This window comes from Lagopus muta, chromosome 1, assembly GCF_023343835.1.
Source record: "Lagopus muta isolate bLagMut1 chromosome 1, bLagMut1 primary, whole genome shotgun sequence".
NCBI lineage: Eukaryota > Metazoa > Chordata > Aves > Galliformes > Phasianidae > Lagopus > Lagopus muta.
In genome coordinates, this window is record NC_064433.1 from 24,649,045 (window position 1) to 24,668,991 (window position 19,947).

The 19,947-nt window shown below is 41.8% G+C and overlaps 1 protein-coding gene across 1 annotated transcript; it reads right to left on the minus strand.

The window, feature by feature from the left end:
- Window positions 1-3,962: 3,962 nt before the first annotated feature.
- CAV2 (caveolin 2) lies at window positions 3,963-12,297 on the minus strand. The gene is made up of 3 exons (XM_048946917.1): window positions 12,089-12,297; window positions 11,813-12,000; window positions 3,963-5,479 (listed from the first exon to the last, which is right to left on the minus strand). The coding sequence occupies exons 1-3, from the start codon at window positions 12,233-12,235 to the stop codon at window positions 5,329-5,331; spliced, it is 486 nt and encodes a 161-aa protein (XP_048802874.1). The 5' UTR covers window positions 12,236-12,297; the 3' UTR covers window positions 3,963-5,328.
- Window positions 12,298-19,947: the final 7,650 nt, after the last annotated feature.

The following is a 19,947-nucleotide window of genomic DNA, read 5'->3' on the forward strand; positions in this document are numbered from 1 at the left end:
GAGATTGGAATCAGCAGAGGATCAGTATTTATGTACAGCTGCAGCAGCAGCGAGACTGTCAGATAACAGCCTGCCCACAAGCAGCCTTCCTTATGCAGCATGCTTCAAAACCTAAGGCTTAGGAGAGGAAAATCACTGTGGTTTTAGTGTCTTCTGTTCAGCTGCTGAAGTGCATCCTTTTATGTGCATTTTTGGATGGCTTGCTGGCTGAAGGCCTGAGCTGCCGAGTTGCTGGTAGCGAGCTTTTATCAGCTCTGAATACAGCACTTACCCTGCTGTGTGATAACAGGCACTGGGATGCACTTACAGAGCAGAGCAGTGCTTTCCTCATTCCACAATGTGCAGACGTTCAGTCTCAGAGGATTCACGACAGTCATTCTGTCCCCACTCTGGAGGCTATCCATGGTTTAAATTACAACTCACAGAATCAGAGCTTTTTCTCTGAAGTGGGAGCCCTCATGCATGCTTTTTGTTACTTGGCCTATTCGTTCCTTGTGTCAGAGGAGACATTTGCTCAGGAGAGATGGTGAGCTGCCCTCACATTCCTTTCTTCTCATAACCTCTAGCTATGAGTGATTCCCTTTTAAATGGAGGTGCTGCTGCCACAGCACACTTCCCAACAGCCTGGGGGCTAGAAATTTAATCCAACAACTGAGACACCCGAGATCAATTTTGCCTATCTAAGGTGTGCTAATGCATTTGGACTCCTGGGAAAGCATACTCTGGGATGTACCCCACTCTGCTGATGTACAGTCAGTGCATTTTCAGGTGACCAAGGCATTCTCTTCCCTTATTTTGGGATTCTGATTGAGGTTGGATGCGAGTAAGATGCCAAGTTGCTCAAACAAGGGCAGTTCTGGGCATGACCAAAATAAAACTGTAGGTACTGAGGGAAGGTTACATGAAAGGGAGGTGCCTCCTGAGTTTAAACATGTTCCTAGCTGGGTGGCATCTGGGCAGGGATTACAGTTTTGGATTTAAATGCCTATCATTTCAATCCTGTGTTAGGTATATCTTTTATTATAGCTAGTCCCCGTAGGTTTCAATCAGGGTAGCTTATAAGAGCTTGGTTGGTGCAGAAAGTAGACTGAAAGCCTTAATTCTGTCAGCTGAAGGTTAAGTTTTCCAGACTCGAGCAATTTGTGTCACTCCTTTCCCAACCCTTTTCAATATCAGGTTCCTGACCAATATTGAGCTAGGCCATGAATGCTGGTTGGCGTCAACACTATTCTGTGCCATTCAGCCACTTCTAGCATGTTATTAACTGTATTGTATAGAAATAGCAATCTGAGAACTAGCCCCTCTCGTAGAACTCAAGCACCCCCTCGCTGAGGCTTATATAAGATATGACTTTTTGTCACTGAGATCATAGAATTACAGAATCATAAAATGGTTTGGGTTGGAAGGGACCTTAAAAACCATCACATTCCAACCCCCAGCCATGCAGCCATGGGCAGGTTGCCACCCCCCAGCTCAGGCTGCCCACAGCCCCATCCAACCTGGCCTTGAGCACCTCCAGGGCTGGGGCACCTACAGTTTCTCTGGGCAGCTGTGCCACTGCCTCACCATCCTGAATAAAGGATTTCCTCTTAACATCTAAACTGGGAGGTGAAGAGAGATGTACGTGGAGAAGAGCCTGTTCCACTGCTTAGATACTTAGATTGCTTCCATAGGCCTGCACAATTTTAGAGGAAACATCTTTTTTTTTTTTTTTTTTAATGCAGCAGAGGAAAGGACCCAAGCCAAGACAAACATTTTGCATTAATCACTGCAGAAACTCTTAGGATGATTCAGAGCCGGAACCTATCGTAGCTCCTCTGGATTGCCTCTACTGAAGACATTTTCTTTTTGTTGAAATAATCTTTGGAAGATCAGTGTCACTAGGTTAAAAATAGCCTTAATAATTCACCCCTCAGTTGTAAAACCCCGCATGAAGAAAGCACCTCAGTGCATAACTGTGTGCTCAATGGAGGTCTTCAAGAACACAGTGTACTAACAGACAACACCAGCAGAGTGTCCAGAATTGGTGTTCTGTTTTCACTTTTTTTTTGGAAAAAAACATGTTTTTATCCACGTATTTTTAAAAGGGAGTTCATACAGCTTAACAGCATTAGTTTTATCTCTGCAGGTGGGGGAAAGATCACACCCTGCAAAAATAATGAGCTTACCATTCTTTGGCTTCCGTTAAATGTGAATGTGTGGTCTGAAATCCCAGAGCTGCAGGGATGTTCTGAATTTTTCAATTGCTGTATGTCTGGGTGAGCCTTCTCAGTAGGTGGAGAAGGGCTCTCACTAAGATCTCAAAGTTTCTGTTAAGAATTTGTGCCAATTTTTGTGGTGGACACGTAGGGTGTGGAAAGATAGGATACAAATATCTAAGTTCTCCAGTCAGATTAGAAGGATTTTAAGGAAATGTTCTCACAGGTTAGATTTCACTGTGAGTTAAAAGAGAAAAGCCCATGAAGATAAATGGGGTTACTTCTGTCTGTTACTTGTGACCTCTATGACAAACATAACACCAAGACATTTTACATCACAGAACTGAATCTCCAGTTGTCTGTGATGTCTACAGTAACAAAAAACAGGTTAGAATTGGAACATCTCACACTTCATTTACTTACCCTCACAACTCTACCACAATGATGGAAAGTTTGCTTTGAGCAACAGCATTTTTCCCATTTCACAGAGGGGAAGAGGGAGCACAATTCAAAACAGATGATCTGAATCAGATGCAATTTTTCCTAGATTTGTAGTACAGAATGAGATTAAGTTTCTGGATTCCCTCTTTTGCCTAACTCTTATCTGTACGTTGCTGTTCCAGTGCCAGCTGGTATCATTTGTCCACGTTTCAAAACAATTAAAAATGAATTTAAGGAATGGATCCTAAATCTACAAGCACAGATTAGAGCCAGCACCCATTCAGTTCCTGTTGTCCATGGATGGTATCAGTTATGGCAGAGCTTTGTCATATGTCACAACTTTCAATTCCTGAAGTCTGTGATTGCTGGAATCCAGTGCAGTCTGGGGCAGATGCACAGTAACAGAACCAGTTCATGACAAACAGAAAGGCTCAAATCAAAAGAACTAAGAAAATCATTCTCCTTTATTCTCTGTGGTAGCCAGAGCTGGATGACTTCAGTAAGCTACTGAGTGCATACATGCAGCAGTATATAACCTAAATGGCTATACTTCTCCTTAATCTCAAGGTTGGATGCACTTCTGAGTTCTCTCCTATCTCAGGCTTTTATAGGGCTCCTTCTAGACCAGCTCTTCTTAGACAAGTGCTAATTCAAGGCACATTTTTGGTTAATTAATTCATTACATGGATTTTTTTTTTTTTGATGTAGAAAATATCTGTAAACATCCTTGGATTTTGTAAAAGAAAAAAAATCTCAAAAGAAATCAAGCCTGGCCCGATCAATCTTTATTTTCAGCACAAATACTTCAGTTTCAGCAGAAGAAAGGTAAGACCACATCAGAAGAATAAGCTAACTTCTGCAAGAACTCCACAGAAGTCTCGGTGTGTACTAGTCAGTAGGGTCCAGTTTTCAAAAGCCATACGAATCCCTCTCTAACTGTGACAAATAGAAAAGAAGTTCTTAATGTGCAAAAAAAACGCAGTGTTAGCTAGCTCCTGCAGGCCAGTGAGTAAGGAAATTCTGCAGCTCATTTGTAAATAAAGCATGCACCCTTAAAAAGAAATAAGCCTGGGGGATGCAGCCAAAATTCTGCACCAAAAGACCTGAAAAAGACACATTCTGTCTGGGCATAATTTGACACAAAGAGATACATAATTTTTCTCTATAAGTTAAATACAGTGGATATTAGCAGAACAGTACTGATGCTTATTTACTTCTTTTCCCTCTCTCACATTTTGGAAGTATTTCATACTGTTCAGCATTTTAAGAGCTTTTTAAAGAGTTGAAAAACCTGAAAAAATAAAGTTGACAATTGGAAAAAGCTGATTTTTTATTATTTTATTTTATACCCTTTTTGATAAGAAATCTGTGACACCGTTTTAGAAAATAAAATTCTAAATCATACAAACATTTACAAGGGCAGGAAAAAACAGCAGCATAAACCCATTAGAAGGCTAATCTAACTTCAGTGTACCTCTGCATATGTTCTGTTACTCTGCTTTACAAGCTGTATTAAGTGCAGACAGAAAAAGGGCTTTGTTATGGGTTAGACTTCAAAGTAGCAATAAGCAACATAGAGAGTCAAGTCAGTAGACAAGGAGTTAGACAAGGATACCAATTACATCCACTTGACTTATTTAATAGCTTGTTACTTAGTTAAAGTGCCAGCCTAGCATCCAGCATTTTAAATATCTCCATGTCCACACAGATAACACACAGAAATAGGCAGGGTTGCATTTACTACTGTCCATTTTTAATTAAAAAAAAAACCCACTTCTCATAAACAGGTATTTCCAGCTCTTTTGCATAGTCTTGTATTAAAAATCTTATACTCTTTTCTTTTGCACACAACTATATATATAATGGATGTCCTAGAATTGCACAGCAATGCTTAAAATCTGCATAATTTATACATTGAAATTTTAGTTTAAGTCATTTATTTGCAGTTTCTCACTCTCACTGCCTAGTAAGTCTGTTAGAATTCAAATACTATAGAAATAATGCTTCAAAGAAAGCTCACCAAGTGCCATTTACAAAGGTACAAAATATACAGCAAAGTTAACCTCTTATTAAATAAAATATACAGATTAGCTGATAGTTCAAATCAGGTAACACCTTATTTTAAGGGATAACCTTCTGGGAGCTTTTTCCCCAACACAGGAGAATTATGGAAGAGTTAACTTCTCTGTATGCTTATGCATCGTGCCCTTCTTTTTCAATGCAGATAATAATGGACTGTGTATATCATTTAGCATAGTGAGGGCCAAAAATGATCCCTCTAGGAACTGCAGTGAAATCAGTGTGAAACCCTAGAGATCATTCTCACCCACAGTATCTCAGCCTACTAATTTAAACATTTCGTGTAATAATGCCAATCGTTATCACAATGGTGGCAATTAAACCTTCAAGAGATTTTTTTCTGTAATCCAGCAATCAACGTACCATTAAAATAAAGTGTTGCCAACATACTCCACATTTATTCTGCTGTTAAAATAGTTAGATATGAAAACTGCCTACTTAGTCTTAAATTCATTCCCTGAAAATAAATGAGTTTTAGAATAATAGCATGTTCCCACTTAACCAGCCATTATCATCTTAGCAGGTTGGAATGAATGGTAAGTGCTTGCATGTTACATTAGAAAGAGGTATAACACCATCTACAATTACAGCAGTGTTGCAACCCTGACAGTTACTCTTGATCCAGACGTATATTAACCATGGCAAAGCACCGGCCTACGCTATGAAAGAATGGTGCAACGAAAACATCTGTCAGGCTCTTCCAAATGGTTTGCACTGAAGGCAAGACCATGAGACAGGTTCTCACAAAAGGCACCACAATCCTGTAAAAGAGCAAATGGAAGATCTGTGAGATTACTGCTGCCACAGCACAGGGAACTGAGAGAAGAAAAGTGCTTGCTTATGGAAAAGGAAGGGATCTTGCACTCATTCTCCATTGATTTTGTTCACTGACAGCCTCACACTTACACATGCATAAGCACCATAACATACACGCTCCTCTGTCTCGGCTCACTTGTGCACAACAGCTTGCCAGTCCTCATCATGTTTCTGCTTCTTCCCAACTGGCCACACTGAGGTAACTTTTGGCCATGCCTGCAATAGGGATGAACGTTTTCCTATTCTCTCCTGCTGCTGGAGGTGATGCTGCAACCTGTGGTTAAAGATAGGTCCTCGAAGGAGTCAAGAGTGGGGCTTGACAGAAACCATACACTTCCCAGTTCGATCACCTGGGAACAGAGTTCTTTACAATCCTCTCAGGGCATTCTTGTGTCCCTCGCTCTGATGTCTCTTCAGGTGCTTCTTTTCTGTCTCTCTTCTACACAAACACACACAAACACCTTGCCATTCATACTTCATTCCTGTCAGTGTTAAAGACCAATGTTAAAGTTGTTACAATAACGCAGAAACAGTAGAGCAATACTGAAACACATTTAATTGCTGTTGTACAGACAGGCTAGACTTCTGATACATGGCATCTTGTTGATACTGTGAAGCTTTTCACTTAAGGGTGAGTAACAAAAAAGCAGAACAAGGTCAAAACTCTTGTTGAGGGAAAAAGATCCTTTTATCTCCTTGCATACTTGAAAGAATTGTGCTTTCACTCTGCCAAGCACAGAAATCATCCATGTATGCTCTCCTTATGTCCTGACTGCAAAGCAATGTCATTAATGGTGGCTTAAGCTAAGCTCACTGACAGCAGAGAGAAGCCAGGTGTGCACATACAGCTCGTGCACCAGGGCTGCCACAGGCAAGATCAATGACCACACAGCATCAATTACTTTTTTTTTCATCACTTCCTGGCCCAAACCCCTGGCCGCTTCACTAAGCTGTGTGTTCTTACTTGGGTGCAAAAACATTACATGTACACGTAACATATGTCATACTGAAGTCACACTAGAACAAGGTTTTCAAAGATCTCTGCACCATGTGTAATGTATTCATTTCCTACATGAGGCAGAAGAAGCTATACATCCATTTGATAATGAGCTGCTCCAGTTTGCTGTTGCATTCAAGATTTAAGATCCCAGCCTCGCTTCCACAGAATTCAGTTGCAGAACTCTCACTGACTTTGGTTGGAAGTAATATGCAAAACATTCATTATTTTGTCACATGTTTGAAAAATACCTAAGTAAATACTGTGTATTTCCAGTGAGTACTACTCAGAATAACAGTGTAGAAAACAAACAAACAACTGTTGCATTAAAAACATTAAAGCTTTGATACCTGAAGAGTAAGAATAAAATAATTATTTTCAATGTAGATCTGGATTCTTGCTTCAATCGTACAGTGCAAGCTGTATGCTACCATGTTTGTGCTGCACTCCAAGCTAAACCAGATGGATTTAAACAAGAATAGCTTTTCTAAAACCTTCTCTTTCTTTGTCTCTGCTGAAATAGCTAGTAAAACAGCACATAGAACTGAGTGCCACTGGAACATGGCATCTGTAGTACTAAACTGAACTCTGAATCTGTTTATTGATCATTTACAGTATCACTGTATATAGAATAGATGATTTATAGAAAATAAAACAAGGGCTTCACGATAAAGTTGATGAACATCAATAATGCAAAGGGGAAAAACTTCTCCAACCAACACAGGGAAAACACCAGCAATAGCTACTCACCTTGTTTTGACTTCACCCATTTTTCATTGCACTCAGTTTATAAACTGCTACTACTGCTCCTCTGCTGCCACCTAAATTTAATTTGGCCTGCTTTTTTTTCTTTCTTTCTTCCTTTCTTGTTTTTCCCCCAATCTAATTCATCTGCAGGGAAGCAGAAAGGCCTATGTCTCTACTGAAAGCCTACATTTCTATTGGATCATCCATAAACAGGACCACACAAACTACAACCTAAACAAATACCACATTATGCAAAGCCTTCACAGCAAGTTGCAGTGAATCACCAGGAGTTCATTAAGGAAGGCTGGGAAAACAGCCATCATTCTACATGCAGCTGCTATAGACATCATCCACAACTCAACATCTTTCAATTATGTTATATTCAATAAATATAAAAATGTTTTGATAATGTTTTTAAATCTTTTAACAGATTATCCATATTTATGCTATACTGCATACAAAAAAAAAAAAAAAGCAGAATGCAAGCGGCTTTCAATTCTAAAATAAAAGTCAGTCTCAGTTTTTCCTTATTTTTAGAATCTACATATCTAAGAATATCAACATTTACTGCAATTTTGGAGCTACTCTTATTAGAGTGGTAGAGCACTGGGAAATAAAATAAAGCTTTTCTGAATTTGATATCTAAGCTGAAACACAATCAGAGCATTTCAACTACTCATATGACCTGTCTTTGAATCATACTGTATGTATATGTCATAAAATATCCATGTTTTCACAAAGTAAAACGATTCACCTCTTTTGGGAGCTGTTGACCTGAAAAGAGCAGACTGTCCTCTTTGTTCTAACCTATTCTTTTTTCTTCTCTTTTTGTTCAAGATATGACTTCTACTATTTTATACAGATCATCCTATCACATGTTTGTTCACATTACTTTTTTCCTGCTGATCCCTAATGGAACGTTGTTAAGAACCAAGCAAAACACAACTTAATGCAATACAACTTAACACAACTTAATTCTTACTCATAAGGGTAAGAATTTTCTGGGGAGGTAATTCAACTTTTCATGGAGCTGGACAATGTACTTGCAGCAATCATTCACTGCTAATCCAGATTCCTGCTTTACAGTTAAGAATCACATCTCCTGAGAAGTTTTTCAAAATGGACTCTCAGACAAATCTTAATGACATTTTTCAAATACTAAATCATCCAGTAATTAAACTGCCCAGTTCCAGGCTTGTGTGTGCACTACATCATGATTTTGTCTTGCGTAGCACTACAGTATAAGCAAATATAATATAGACTGCTAAATATGAGCTAGCAGTTTCAGAGCTTCTTTCAAAGCCCCACTAACTGTTGGGCTCCTTATGAGTAAAGAGATACCCGCTGGAGCTTTGCACTGCTCACACACAAGCACTCAGAGCACAACAAAACCAAGCATTTCATATCTCAGGACTCCAGGTAGACTGGAAAAGACAAAACTAAGAAGCAAGGCAACACCCACCTACTCCGTTTTCAGAGGACAAGGGTATCTATGATGACAACACCAGACCACGTGGTGTGCTTCTGTGGCACAGCGGTGCTGTAACTTCTTTTGATTTCAGACAGCCAAGTAGGGAGATTTTGGGGGTTGAATATGACAGCAAACAGCCATGCAAATGGAGTTGCAGAAAAAGAGTTTAGATGATGCACATTCAAATCTGCTCCTCTGTGTGTAACTGCCCTGGCTTTGCCTGTGAATGGAAGCTCATGCAAAGAGGAGCTTTGAGTATCTGCTACTCAAGCTGATGATGAGAGCACAAACAAAGCTGGACGATTCCTTGTGTTTTAGAGCTCATCTCCAACCTAAAGTTACAGATTCTCAAATGATGCATCAATTCTCAGAATAAATATATAATGAGACATTTTACAGATGAGCCTATAAAAATGTGTATGCAAAATTCAAGAGGCTGCCAACACGTGACTTGGAACAAGAATTCATCTCTGGATTGACCACAGAGAGGATGATTTTGCATGGGCTGCCTGGAAAACCAGCAGTGTTCTGCTCATATTAAAAAATCAATAGTCTTAACAGCCTGAGTCTAGGGACATGTTTAAAAGGCTGTTTGGATATTCACAGAGAGTTGTTAAAGTTGGTCTGACAACCTCTGAGTGTATCAGCTGCAACAAGATCATCACTAGGAGAGAAGCCGTGTGGAGAAGTGGCCTTCCTTGAAGTAGCTTGTATGTAGGTCATGCTAGCTACCGCAGCTTCAGGATCTTTTGCCAGGCAGTGTAAATCTGGATTTTAGCTCAAGCAATATGCGAACAGAACCAAAGTATGTTCATTTTTAATAGGTCACAATGAAAACTGAAGTTTTCTTTTTGCTTTCCACAGGTCTCATGTGTTCACTTCCCTTTTCAGTGCTCTTTTTTTCTGATGAAAGACAACATTTACTATCAGACACAATGGTTTCAAGTCATGAAGTATCCTTGGTGCATGACTTCAATGGATTTTTAGCATGTTGACAAAACTGCAACGTGTGTGAGACAATCAATAGAGTTTTGATCCCTGGACTTCCAAGCGTTGTTCAAACAGCTTCTAATTTATTCTTAGGAAAGGCTCCCCTGCAACTGATCAATGTCAACATCTCAGTGGCTTGGATGCTGCAAATGAGGCACAGAGATTCTGATAAGCCCTCCTGTACACAGCCGTGTGGGAGGGAATGCCCAGAGCTTTCCCATGACGTTTTAACAGCTGAAGACAGAATTATAATGGAATTCCCATCCTTGCAACCACAAAACAAGGAGCTGATAATTTTACAGACCCAACAGGCTTGCAGGAACCAATGTTTCGGGTCCCTTTAATGCCTCTGGTATCGGTTGCTCCTGCATTATCCTCCCAAACGCAGAGACTTTGAATTCCTTAATCCCAAGAAATCTGGAACACTTGGAGTTGCAGAAATAAATTAGCATAACCTCAGTGTGTTCAAACGTTGTGTTGGAACAAATCCAGGCTGTTTGTAGGATGACCAGACTGTACTGTGCTACCAAGTGTAGCACTGGATAGGGTCCAAGGGGATGCAGACAGCACACCTGAGCTATGTGACTCTCTCACACCCATCCAGGTGCAAGACCGAAATGAAAGATCAACTCCATACTGACAGTGAACTTAGGCACAGAAAATCAGTTGCTGCGGAGACAAGTGTGTTTGCAGAAACTCAAGGGAAACTTTTCAAAATCAAGTGCCACATTCACTCAGTTCTATTTCAGATGTACTGGGAACCACAGTTCCCGACAGAGTCACTGGGGACTACTTGCACAAATAGAAATTGACCTCTGAGTCCTGTTCAGTGGAACTCGTGTCCACATATCCAGCCTGTGAAATTCAGATATAAGACCACTCTGCAGCGTTAAATGTTATCATTCTGAACAAACTGAGCATCAATGGACTCTCCCACAGACATTTCACTATAGGAAATCCATATGTCCACCATATCCTTTTGCAGTTCTGGTGCGGTACAGCACAGTGACCACTGGCTGATATGAAAGTCTAGGCCCTCTATAAAATGTCCATAATAATTTGAGGCCCAGCAAAGTGGCAGCTCTAAATTGTATTGCAGTTGCACTACTGCAGAGTCTGCGTGCTCCAAAATTTAAGTTAGTCAGGTTTTGAAGCAGCCCATAACAATGCCATCAATCCAAATTTCCACTCTCCTTCTGAAAATTGAAATCTGCAATCAAACGATCGCAATCAGAGGTTCAAACAACCAATGCACTTATACTGAGTTTGTTTCCCAGTTTCTGAATAGCATTTTGTCTTCCTTGCTGACTTCTTCATGATATCAATATTAGTCAAGGCAAATGAGGCATAGATCAAAACTTACGTATAAGGAAAAATAACAATCCTGGTTTGCAAGAAAGACATTAATGATACATGCATTCATGCTTTCTTCTGCAACCTGATGGACTCTCCTTCCTCGACATCATTCTTTTCCCTGCCTCTCTTCCACCTCCACAGTCAACTGCTTCTGTGGGCTCGCAATATTTCACCAGCAGTTTCTGAATAAAGTACACCAGCTTTGCTGCTTTGGAGAGCTGCTGTATTTGTCTGTGAATCATGGCCACGGCTTTCCTGAGCTCAGGAGGGGTTCTCTGCACTGTACCTGCAGATGGCCGTGCACCTGCTGCGAGGCAGTGACAGCTGACTTTGTGACAGTAGCAAAGAAAGACTGAGCTGGGCCCCCCTTCTTCACTCAGCGAGCAAAACACTCTGGTGTAAGAAATGCTCCCGCACGGGCCTTTCAATTAAAGTACACGTGTTTTAACAATGTCTGTACTCTGGTTTACAAAAGCAAGCGATCAATAGCCAGGCGAGGCGCCCCACAGACGGCAACAGGAGCTCACTCAGACGGGAAAGCTGCTAAGATCAGAGCATGGAGTTGAATCGCGGTCAGAGCATCGTTCTAATTCCTCTCCCATTAGCAGCCCAGCAGGCAGAGCCGCCCGCAGGCTCTGACGGCGCCGTAGGCCGTCGGGGCACAGAGGCGGCACGGGAGAGCCCCGGCCCGCCGCCCCGCGCCGCTCACGCACTCACCAGATGTGCAGGCAGCTGAGCACCGCGAAGACGATCCCCAACACCAGGGCCAGCGGGACGGCGAGCAGCAGGCTCAGCAGCTTGTAGAGCGCGTACTTGCTGAGCTCGAACAGCGCGTGGCTGCAGATCCACACCTTGTCGAAGGAGTGGGTGAGCTCGGGCTCGGCGATCACGTCCTCGAAGCCCAGCTGGAAAAGCGAACAGCCCCGACGGCCGTCAGCCGCCGCCGCTCGGCCCCGGCCCCGGCCCCGCCGCCCCCGCCTCCCCGCCCGGCACCTGGAGGTGGGCGTTCAGCCCGCGGGGGTCCCGCTCCAGCGCGTCCTCCGCGTACTTCTCCGCTTCGGACGGCTCGGGGCCGCCCGGCGGGAAGTTGTCGTCGTCCATGAAGATGCGGGTGTCCGCTTTCTCCGTCTCCAGCCCCATGGCGCTGCCCGGCGCTGCCCGGCTCCCGCCCTGCCCCGTCCACCGCCCCCGGCACCGCGGCCCCGCCGGGCTGGGGCGGAGCGGCGCGGGGAGGCCCGGCCACGCCCCGCAGGGCCGCGCCGAGGCCTGCGCTGGGACCTGCGCTCGGCGTCCGGAGAGACGGCGGCCCCGAGGCGGGCCCGGCGCGGGGCGGGGGGCGCGACGCGTGCCGGCCTTCCGTCTGGGCTCGGTGCTGTGCGGTGCCTCGCAGCGCGCTGCGGGCTCACGCGAGCCTGGGCTGAGCGGCAGCGGGCGGGTGTGGAACGGAACGGCGCAGAGCGGGCAGAGCCGTGAGCCGTGTCTGCTGCCCGTAGCCAGCCCCAGGGGGAATGGGGGAGCAGCAGCACTTCACGGCTCCCGAGCCCAGCGTGCATCTGTAACTCGTCTTACACTCGGTATTCCGCAAACCGCCTGTGTCTCCCACACTGAAGTCATGCATCCATCATTACAAGCTGTTGTTGTGTCCGTCACCTCGCACCATTTACGTACAGTCCTGTAAGGACTGCTGAGGCACTGACAGTGCTGATGTATGTGCTGAGCTCGGGTGCAATCAGGAGCGTGTTCCTCAGTAGCCACAATGTCTCTTGGGAACAGAAGTGACAGTGCTAATCAATGATCAAGACTTCTTGAATTAAAACAAATCCAGCACCAGTAATTTTCTTTAATATTCACCACTGCATTAAATTAAGAACAGCCTTAGGCTGAGAGGAGCGCACAGGAAAGTGATACAAAAATAACTGCAAGGTTTGGGTAGGAAATCACCAAACACAATGCTCTGGAGCGCGCTGCATTGTTCTTGACCGGATACCTTCCACAGAAATGCTTCACAACTCTGCGTAACTCCTGTTGATGCTTTTTTTCTCCCCTGCTGATGAGTTTGGAGATTCTGGTGTCACGTAAACGGTTTCTATCCGGCAGTCTGGCTGTGGCTCATGAGCTTTAAAGGCTCGCAAGCAGGACTTTACAATTGGTTTAAATACAAGCAGAGAAACTGAGTGATGACTCAGGATATACTTTTGAGCTTTGTTTCTACCTCTCAGTTCCTCTTTTTTTTTTTTTTTTTTCAGTGAGTGGGAGGAACAAAAAGGCCAGCTGACAGGCTTGAGGTTCAGACACCCTTCAGGATCCTTTTGCCCAGCAATTATTTTTTTAACTTCTGGGTATGGGAGCTGCCTTTCTAGCCTTACTGCAACCTGAGGGCAGTCAGTGGGCTTCTGGGCTGCTTGTGTTGGATACAGAAATTTGGGTTTGGTGCTGCTGAAAAGCAAGGTAGGGCAACCAGCATAGGGTCCCAAGCTATCCCTTTGGCTACTGAGGTCAGACTGTTCTCTTTTATGTCAACGACTTCTGCCTTCTTCCTTACTAGACAAATAGTTTGGTGTGCATGTGCTGCTCCTGAACACACCTGCCCTGTTCCCAGCCACTCCTGTGTTTCACTCCACCAACCTGCTGGAGCAGTGAGCCTGTAGCTCCACATGCTCAGATCCAGGTTTGCTAAAAGGTCAGTGGTAGTTCTTGCAAGATGACCCAAATCACACATTGTCATGTTGTCACACTCCACACATGGCCTTGGAGTATCAGCCACCTTTACAACAACAAGAATTGCACTTTTTTGTTAGCGTCCATCTGGTTTTGAGATCTGTTAGTGTAATAGCTGAGAAATGATGTCTGTCATGAGAGCACTATGGAAAATGAAGATTTTTCCTTTATAATCTTGGAGGATTGAAGGATTCAAAATAAAGCAGTGATGCAATTGCTCCTGAAAGAATAATATTTTTCAGGAAAAACCTGTTTGAAAGCAATAAATGTTAAAGGCTGTAAAGATCTTGGGATATTGTTTTATGTGAACCTTTTAAAATATGCTGTTTTCAATAATTGGCAGGATTTTTTTTTGATATGATTTGTACATGAATTGTCAAATGGGGTTGATGGTAAAACCCAAGCAGTGCCAAACTCTGATCGGTGACTTCTCTGGCAAACACACAGAAAGCAGCAAGGCATGTGCAATGCTCAGGAAAGGAGATTTTTCCCAGCTCTCCCCCCTGGTCTGTTTGCAGTCCTCAGGGCTGCCAGTCTCAGCTTTCTGCCAGCATGGCTGGGGAGTACAGCTGGAAGTACTAACATAAGGAATAGAGAGCAATGACTGCAAACAGGGGAAATTGGTCTCTGAATATCTTCTCCAGTCTTATATAATGACACCCTCAAGACAGATTGTTTTTTTCTCTCCAATCTTTGTGTAGATTGACCCATATGTAGTTCTTTAAGATACCGTCATATATTGAGGAAATAAAATTTACCTCCATTTTCTAAGCATTCCACATTTTGCTGCTCTATTTTTTTAACAGGAAGGAGAAAGGTAAAATTATTCTTTATTACAGCTTCTTTGTATTAGAATACTAAGATCTTATTGCAGTATAGAGTGGACAAGCACTGAATAGTAGTCTCTCAAGGAGCTTTTTAATCAGAAACATGGGCCCAAAGGTGTCTGATAAATGCAGACATACAGATGGGGCAACCTGGGAAACAAGCAAGGATGTGTTGGGAACAGTAGTTTTATTAACATGCACTTACACATGTTGAAAAGGGAGTTCTAAAAACTGTTTTGGAGGAAGGTTATGAAGCAGCAGTGTGAATGTTCATGGCAATTCCACTAAGGCAGTGAAGTGCAGCAGAAGGAGAAATGTCTCAGCTCACACACAGCTTTTTGGAAGAAGAAAGTTCTCATCCAAAACGTTTACATATTTGTCAGTGGCAAAGAATGGGTTAAGTTGGTTACATTCAGCCTCTAACCAGTGTGTAATTTCATTGCAAAATGTCAAGTCAGTTCAACCTTTGTTTTATAAGGATGTTCCTGTTTAAACTTTGAGCATGACTTTGATTATTGTAGTGTTTTATATACAAATATAGACTATCTTTCCTGAACATGGCAAGGATGTCAGTTATATGGCTTTTGGCAAAAGCTTACGCAGTTATACTTTGCATTTCAGCAAGTCCTCTAGTCTTTACAAGAAGACCCTGAATAATGTCCAGTTGGGTCTTATCTAGTCTGTTCTGCTTGTCTGATTGAGTTCACTTCTCAGACTCTTTTCTGCCTCTTTCCCTTTTCTTTCCCCTTTTGAAAGTATGCATTTCTTCCCTCATCTGAAATGATTGTGTCATGCTTATCGTATTAATGGCACTTTACATTTTCAAAGATAAAGGACAAGAAATTATGTTAGTTTCTCCTGTAATCTCATTGGACTTTCAACTGAAGAGCGCTTTGAGTAAGTTTTTTTTCTTTTCAAAGTCAGTATTGAAAATCTTCAAAACTTTTAAGTAGCTATGAGAGGAGTATCTTCACATCTTTATGACATATTTGAGGAATTTTTGCTACTACTGCTTCACTGATGGGCTGATGGGACACAAAATGTGGTTTGGGTTCTGAGTATTTAGGGAATATTGCAAGTTAGGTGTGAGCAGAATGGCTGCAGCCCTTAGCTGAACACAAGGAAAGAGTGGGAGGGAGAGGAAGCTGAACAGCTGTGATTTCAAGAAATGAACAAGGCAGTAGGAATGGGGAGGGTGCAGCCATTTTTCAGCCCCTTTTCCCAAGGTTTCTTCTGAGAAATGTGTGCCTGGGTCTAAATCCATATGAAGGAAGCAGGTACAATGAAGAAATTTGTGTAGCATTCAGGAATGTGCAAGATGAGTTAAAATGGTGGCTCAGAGTTTAAAGGCATGGATTAGAATTTATTATATATTTTTTTAAATTTCAAAAAAGATAGATTTCATATTCAGATTTGATACATATGAAGAGGTTCAAGCTGAAAACTTCATCATATTGTCTTGATTTAGCTATTTCTGCAGATATGTATGTATGTGTATGTATACATATATATATATATATACACACTATATTTTGAAATATATGCATAAGAAAAACTGGTGGAAGACTTTTACTGAAAGTGGTTGTGTTATATATATGGTAGTTTGCCACCAATGAACCAATAACTCTTGACTTGTTGCAAGGAAAAGGACAAGTGGGTCCTGGCCTTGTGTGGACACTCTCTTGTTCCGAGTTCTTTCCTTGTAGTTTTTTTTTCCCATGGAGTGCAAATTTTGCTGCCTTCAGTGATCAATCAATATAAACAAATGGAAGCCACAGCTAAACATTTGTATTTATTTTGCCAAGTTCTATCCCACTCTGCTGAATTTAAGCCAAGAGCTTCTATGAAGATAGTTTGTGTATGTGTCAGGGTGAAAGCTGCTTACAGAATCCGAGTAGAGATGATGTGATAAATGTGTTCAGGTCAAAAACTGGTTGCAGAAATCATTTTAGGATTTTCTGGATATCTTTCAGCCAAGCCAGGCTAGAAAGAATAAAGATATTTATAATAACTTTCAGCATAGCCTCTGATGTCTAGCATGAGAAGGGAAGCAAGTGCTCCCATGAGGGCTCCTGAGTTACTGTTTTGCTGATTTACCAGTTAGTGCTCAAATTAGCTCTGGAGCGGAGGTGAGAGAGTTTGTTGCTTTATGGCAACAGTGGAAATTCAGTTTTGTGGGGAGATGGAAAGCATGGGGAATAGCAGAAGGAGCAGGGGTGAGGAATTTATTAGTTTTCTCATTTCATTTCTCCAATCAGTAGAACTCTTGAGATGCCTTCCGTGTGTTTTCATAATTCATATTTTCTTTTTTCTTTTAATTATCATCATTATTATAACTTTCGCTTCTCACTGCGCTTTATAGGTATCAGCAGAGCTATTACTAATGTGTTGGAGCATGCTGCAAGGTAAAACTCAGTGGCCTCCAGATTTAAATGCTGAAAAAAATGGCAATTTAGAGGGAGGGGTCCCAGCCTGGACCCTGGAGCTGAGTGACGTGTGATGCATACTTCAAGATTTACAGAATCACAGGGATTGTTACAGTATGTTTTTCCTGTGTGCTTGAGTATGTTGAAGCTTATATATTGGGTGTTAAGAAGGTATTTAAGACAGGTTTGTTCTAAGTGGGCCAGCTGCACATTGTAAAAAGTTGGGACAGGAATGTGAGTTATAGAAAGCTCTGACTGGCAGCTCGTGGTGTCTGTTGGTGCTCCGAGGTTGCAACAGAAAAACTTCTCATTCAGCCTTACAGCACGGTCTCCAAACAGCTACTGCTGTGGTGGCTTGCTGAAGTATAGTAACCCTTAAAGTTTGATAGAGCATGAAACCAGAACTGAATGCTGATCAAACCTCAAAGCTTGCTCTGAAGGCCTGCTAAGTTCAAAAAGGAAAAAGGCTATGGTGGAAGAGACATGTAAACAGCCCTGATGATGGTGTGACTTGTGGGAAGGAGCAGACAGGGATTTCTGTTTGAGCAGCCAACAGTTCAGCCACGGATTCTGATGGAAAGTCATTATAAAAGGAGTAGCTGTTTGGCCATCGTCTGTTGGAAACATTCGAGGTTTAGCGTTCTGTGATGCAGAGTCCTGCTCTTTAGCTTGGGTTGCTCTGCATTTGCTGAAGATTATTAAATGCTCTGTATTAATGAGGGCTCTCTTAATGGTTATTTTATGCTTCCATCAATGGATCATTGCTTCTCAGGGTGCTGATATCTTGATGATGACTGGGAATTGCTGAGCAGTGTGCAATCATTGATGGAGAGTTTAAAGAAAATGAAAAACAAAACCTTGGAGCTCTTCAGTATCTGCCACAAGCTTAGGGGCTTTGGAATTCTTTTTTTGTTGTTGTTTCAAATCTTAGTAATTTTTTCTGAAGGTGTAGATTCCTATCTATTCAGCAGACAGATCACATACATCCCAGAGCAGTTTATGAAAGCTATCCTGCTGAAATTGTTCTCTAAAAGTGACAGTGTCTTGATTTAGATTAGCATGGTTTACTTTGCATTTCTAAATCACACTTCAACTATTTACTGCCACTAAATTTTCGGATGATTCCAGCAGCTGAGTACCTCACAATGTGTACTGAATGCTCTTTGATCTTTTCACAGGTTTCTGCTTTTCTCGTACTTTGGATGTGGAGGGGAAATTCTGAGCATGTTTTGCTTGAATTAGGTCATTCTCTTGTGCAGTTCTTGTGCCTTTACAAAAAATTCTTGTGATCTGATAAACTACTTATCCTAAGAATGCATTTTTGCTCTGTTTGCAATATGTTGACGAGACAGAACATCTCCAAGGAATTTAGGACATTCTCAGAAATAAATTAATTCAATCCTTGAGAAAAAGGAATTTATTTATTTGTTTGTTTGTTGCTAAAATATAGAAAAAAAACAACTTTCCATTCCTATTCAGAGTTTACTTTTAGAATGGCTTAGTAGAAAACTGATGAGTTTTTCCTTTCCAAGGCATTGGCCGGTCCTACAATTAGGGCTCATAAGGGACTTTTAGTTGCACAAGGAGTGCTTCACAAACACTACTGTTGTGTTATTTTGTTGTTGGCACTTTTTTTTTTTCTCCTAACATGTTTTCTGTCTTTTTATAGTGGCTTGCTTGGGTGGCTTGTTTGAATCTTGACTTCTTTTGGTAAATTAATCATTAAGTCATTTTTGAGATAAAAAAATTCCTTGACAGAAAATGGCTGCTGCTTTGGGGATAGTAGAATTTTCAGAACTTTTTAAAGGTCGTGCAATTTAAAACATTCTACTTTGGAAACTGCACCGAGATGAGAGTCCAGGAGAGGAAGACTCTGTTTGTTATCCATTTGGATGAGTTTTGTTGACCATGTGAGCAATTAGCATTTTTTCTAAATGCTTTGAGTCAAATTAGTGTAATTAGTCGAGTCAAATTGAGTCAAATCTTCTTGAAGATACACTTGGTTACGTGTCTTCTCTCTATAAGAATTCTCTCATTTGGATTTTAGCTTGGTGGTTGTCTATGCAACTACCACAAGTGTATCTTTAATATATATGAAAATATGTTTGTACTGTATGTATGAATGTATATCTATTATAGTGTTTTGCTCTGTCCACACTGTGCCAAGAAAAGAGACAGGAGGACAATGAATGCAAAGTTACTTTATAGACAAATACTCATGATAAAGTCTGGTGAACTCTGATTCCTCTTCATTTGGCTCCTCCAGTTGTTTTTTTTTAGTTTTTTTTTTCCCTCCAGTCTGCTCCCTTCCAATTCTACCTGCTTTTTCTCTTTCTGTCTTTCAAATAACTTTTTATTAAATCCAGATGGAATATGGAATCTTGCCTAAGTGAGTCTTCAGCACCCAGTGGGTTCCACAAGGGTGATGCTCGCATCTTAAGATGTCTTTCAGAGTTAATGCTTGTGACAGCACTGGTAGGAGACACAGCAGAGAACAGTGGGTAGTTAGGGATCATTTTGTTCAGCTTGTTCTCCAAAGCTGCTTTGACCAGAGCTAGATGATCCTTAAATGAAATGCCAGCTATGTTGTCTTAATAGCATGCAGCATTGTCTACTGGAGGTGAACAATGAGGAATAAGGTTTTAAGAGACCTGCTGCAGACAGCTTTGAGAGCAGAAAACATTGTCAGTCCTGCATTAATCCTTGCAGATCTTTTACATTTCCCACGCCTAAGAAGGTGCTCAGTCTATTTTGGATGTCCAGCATACTATTTTCTTCTCTTATTTAGTTACTATTTCTTTGCTCTTCCTCTTTTGCCGTAAAAGTTCCTTGCTTTTTGTATCTATGCCTTTCAAACTGTGCATTACTCTATCTCTTTTCC

Bases quoted from the DNA above. Each gene is read 5' to 3' on its own strand.
- CAV2 (XM_048946917.1), bottom strand. From the start codon at position 12,235: ATGGGGCTGGAGACGGAGAAAGCGGACACCCGCATCTTCATGGACGAC. The intron at 12,001-12,088 runs GTGCCGGGCGGG...TCGCTTTTCCAG, and splicing joins GGCTGAACGCCCACCTCCAG to CTGGGCTTCGAGGACGTGAT. The intron at 5,480-11,812 runs GTGAGTGCGTGA...GCTCTTTTACAG, and splicing joins CTCAGCTGCCTGCACATCTG to GATTGTGGTGCCTTTTGTGA.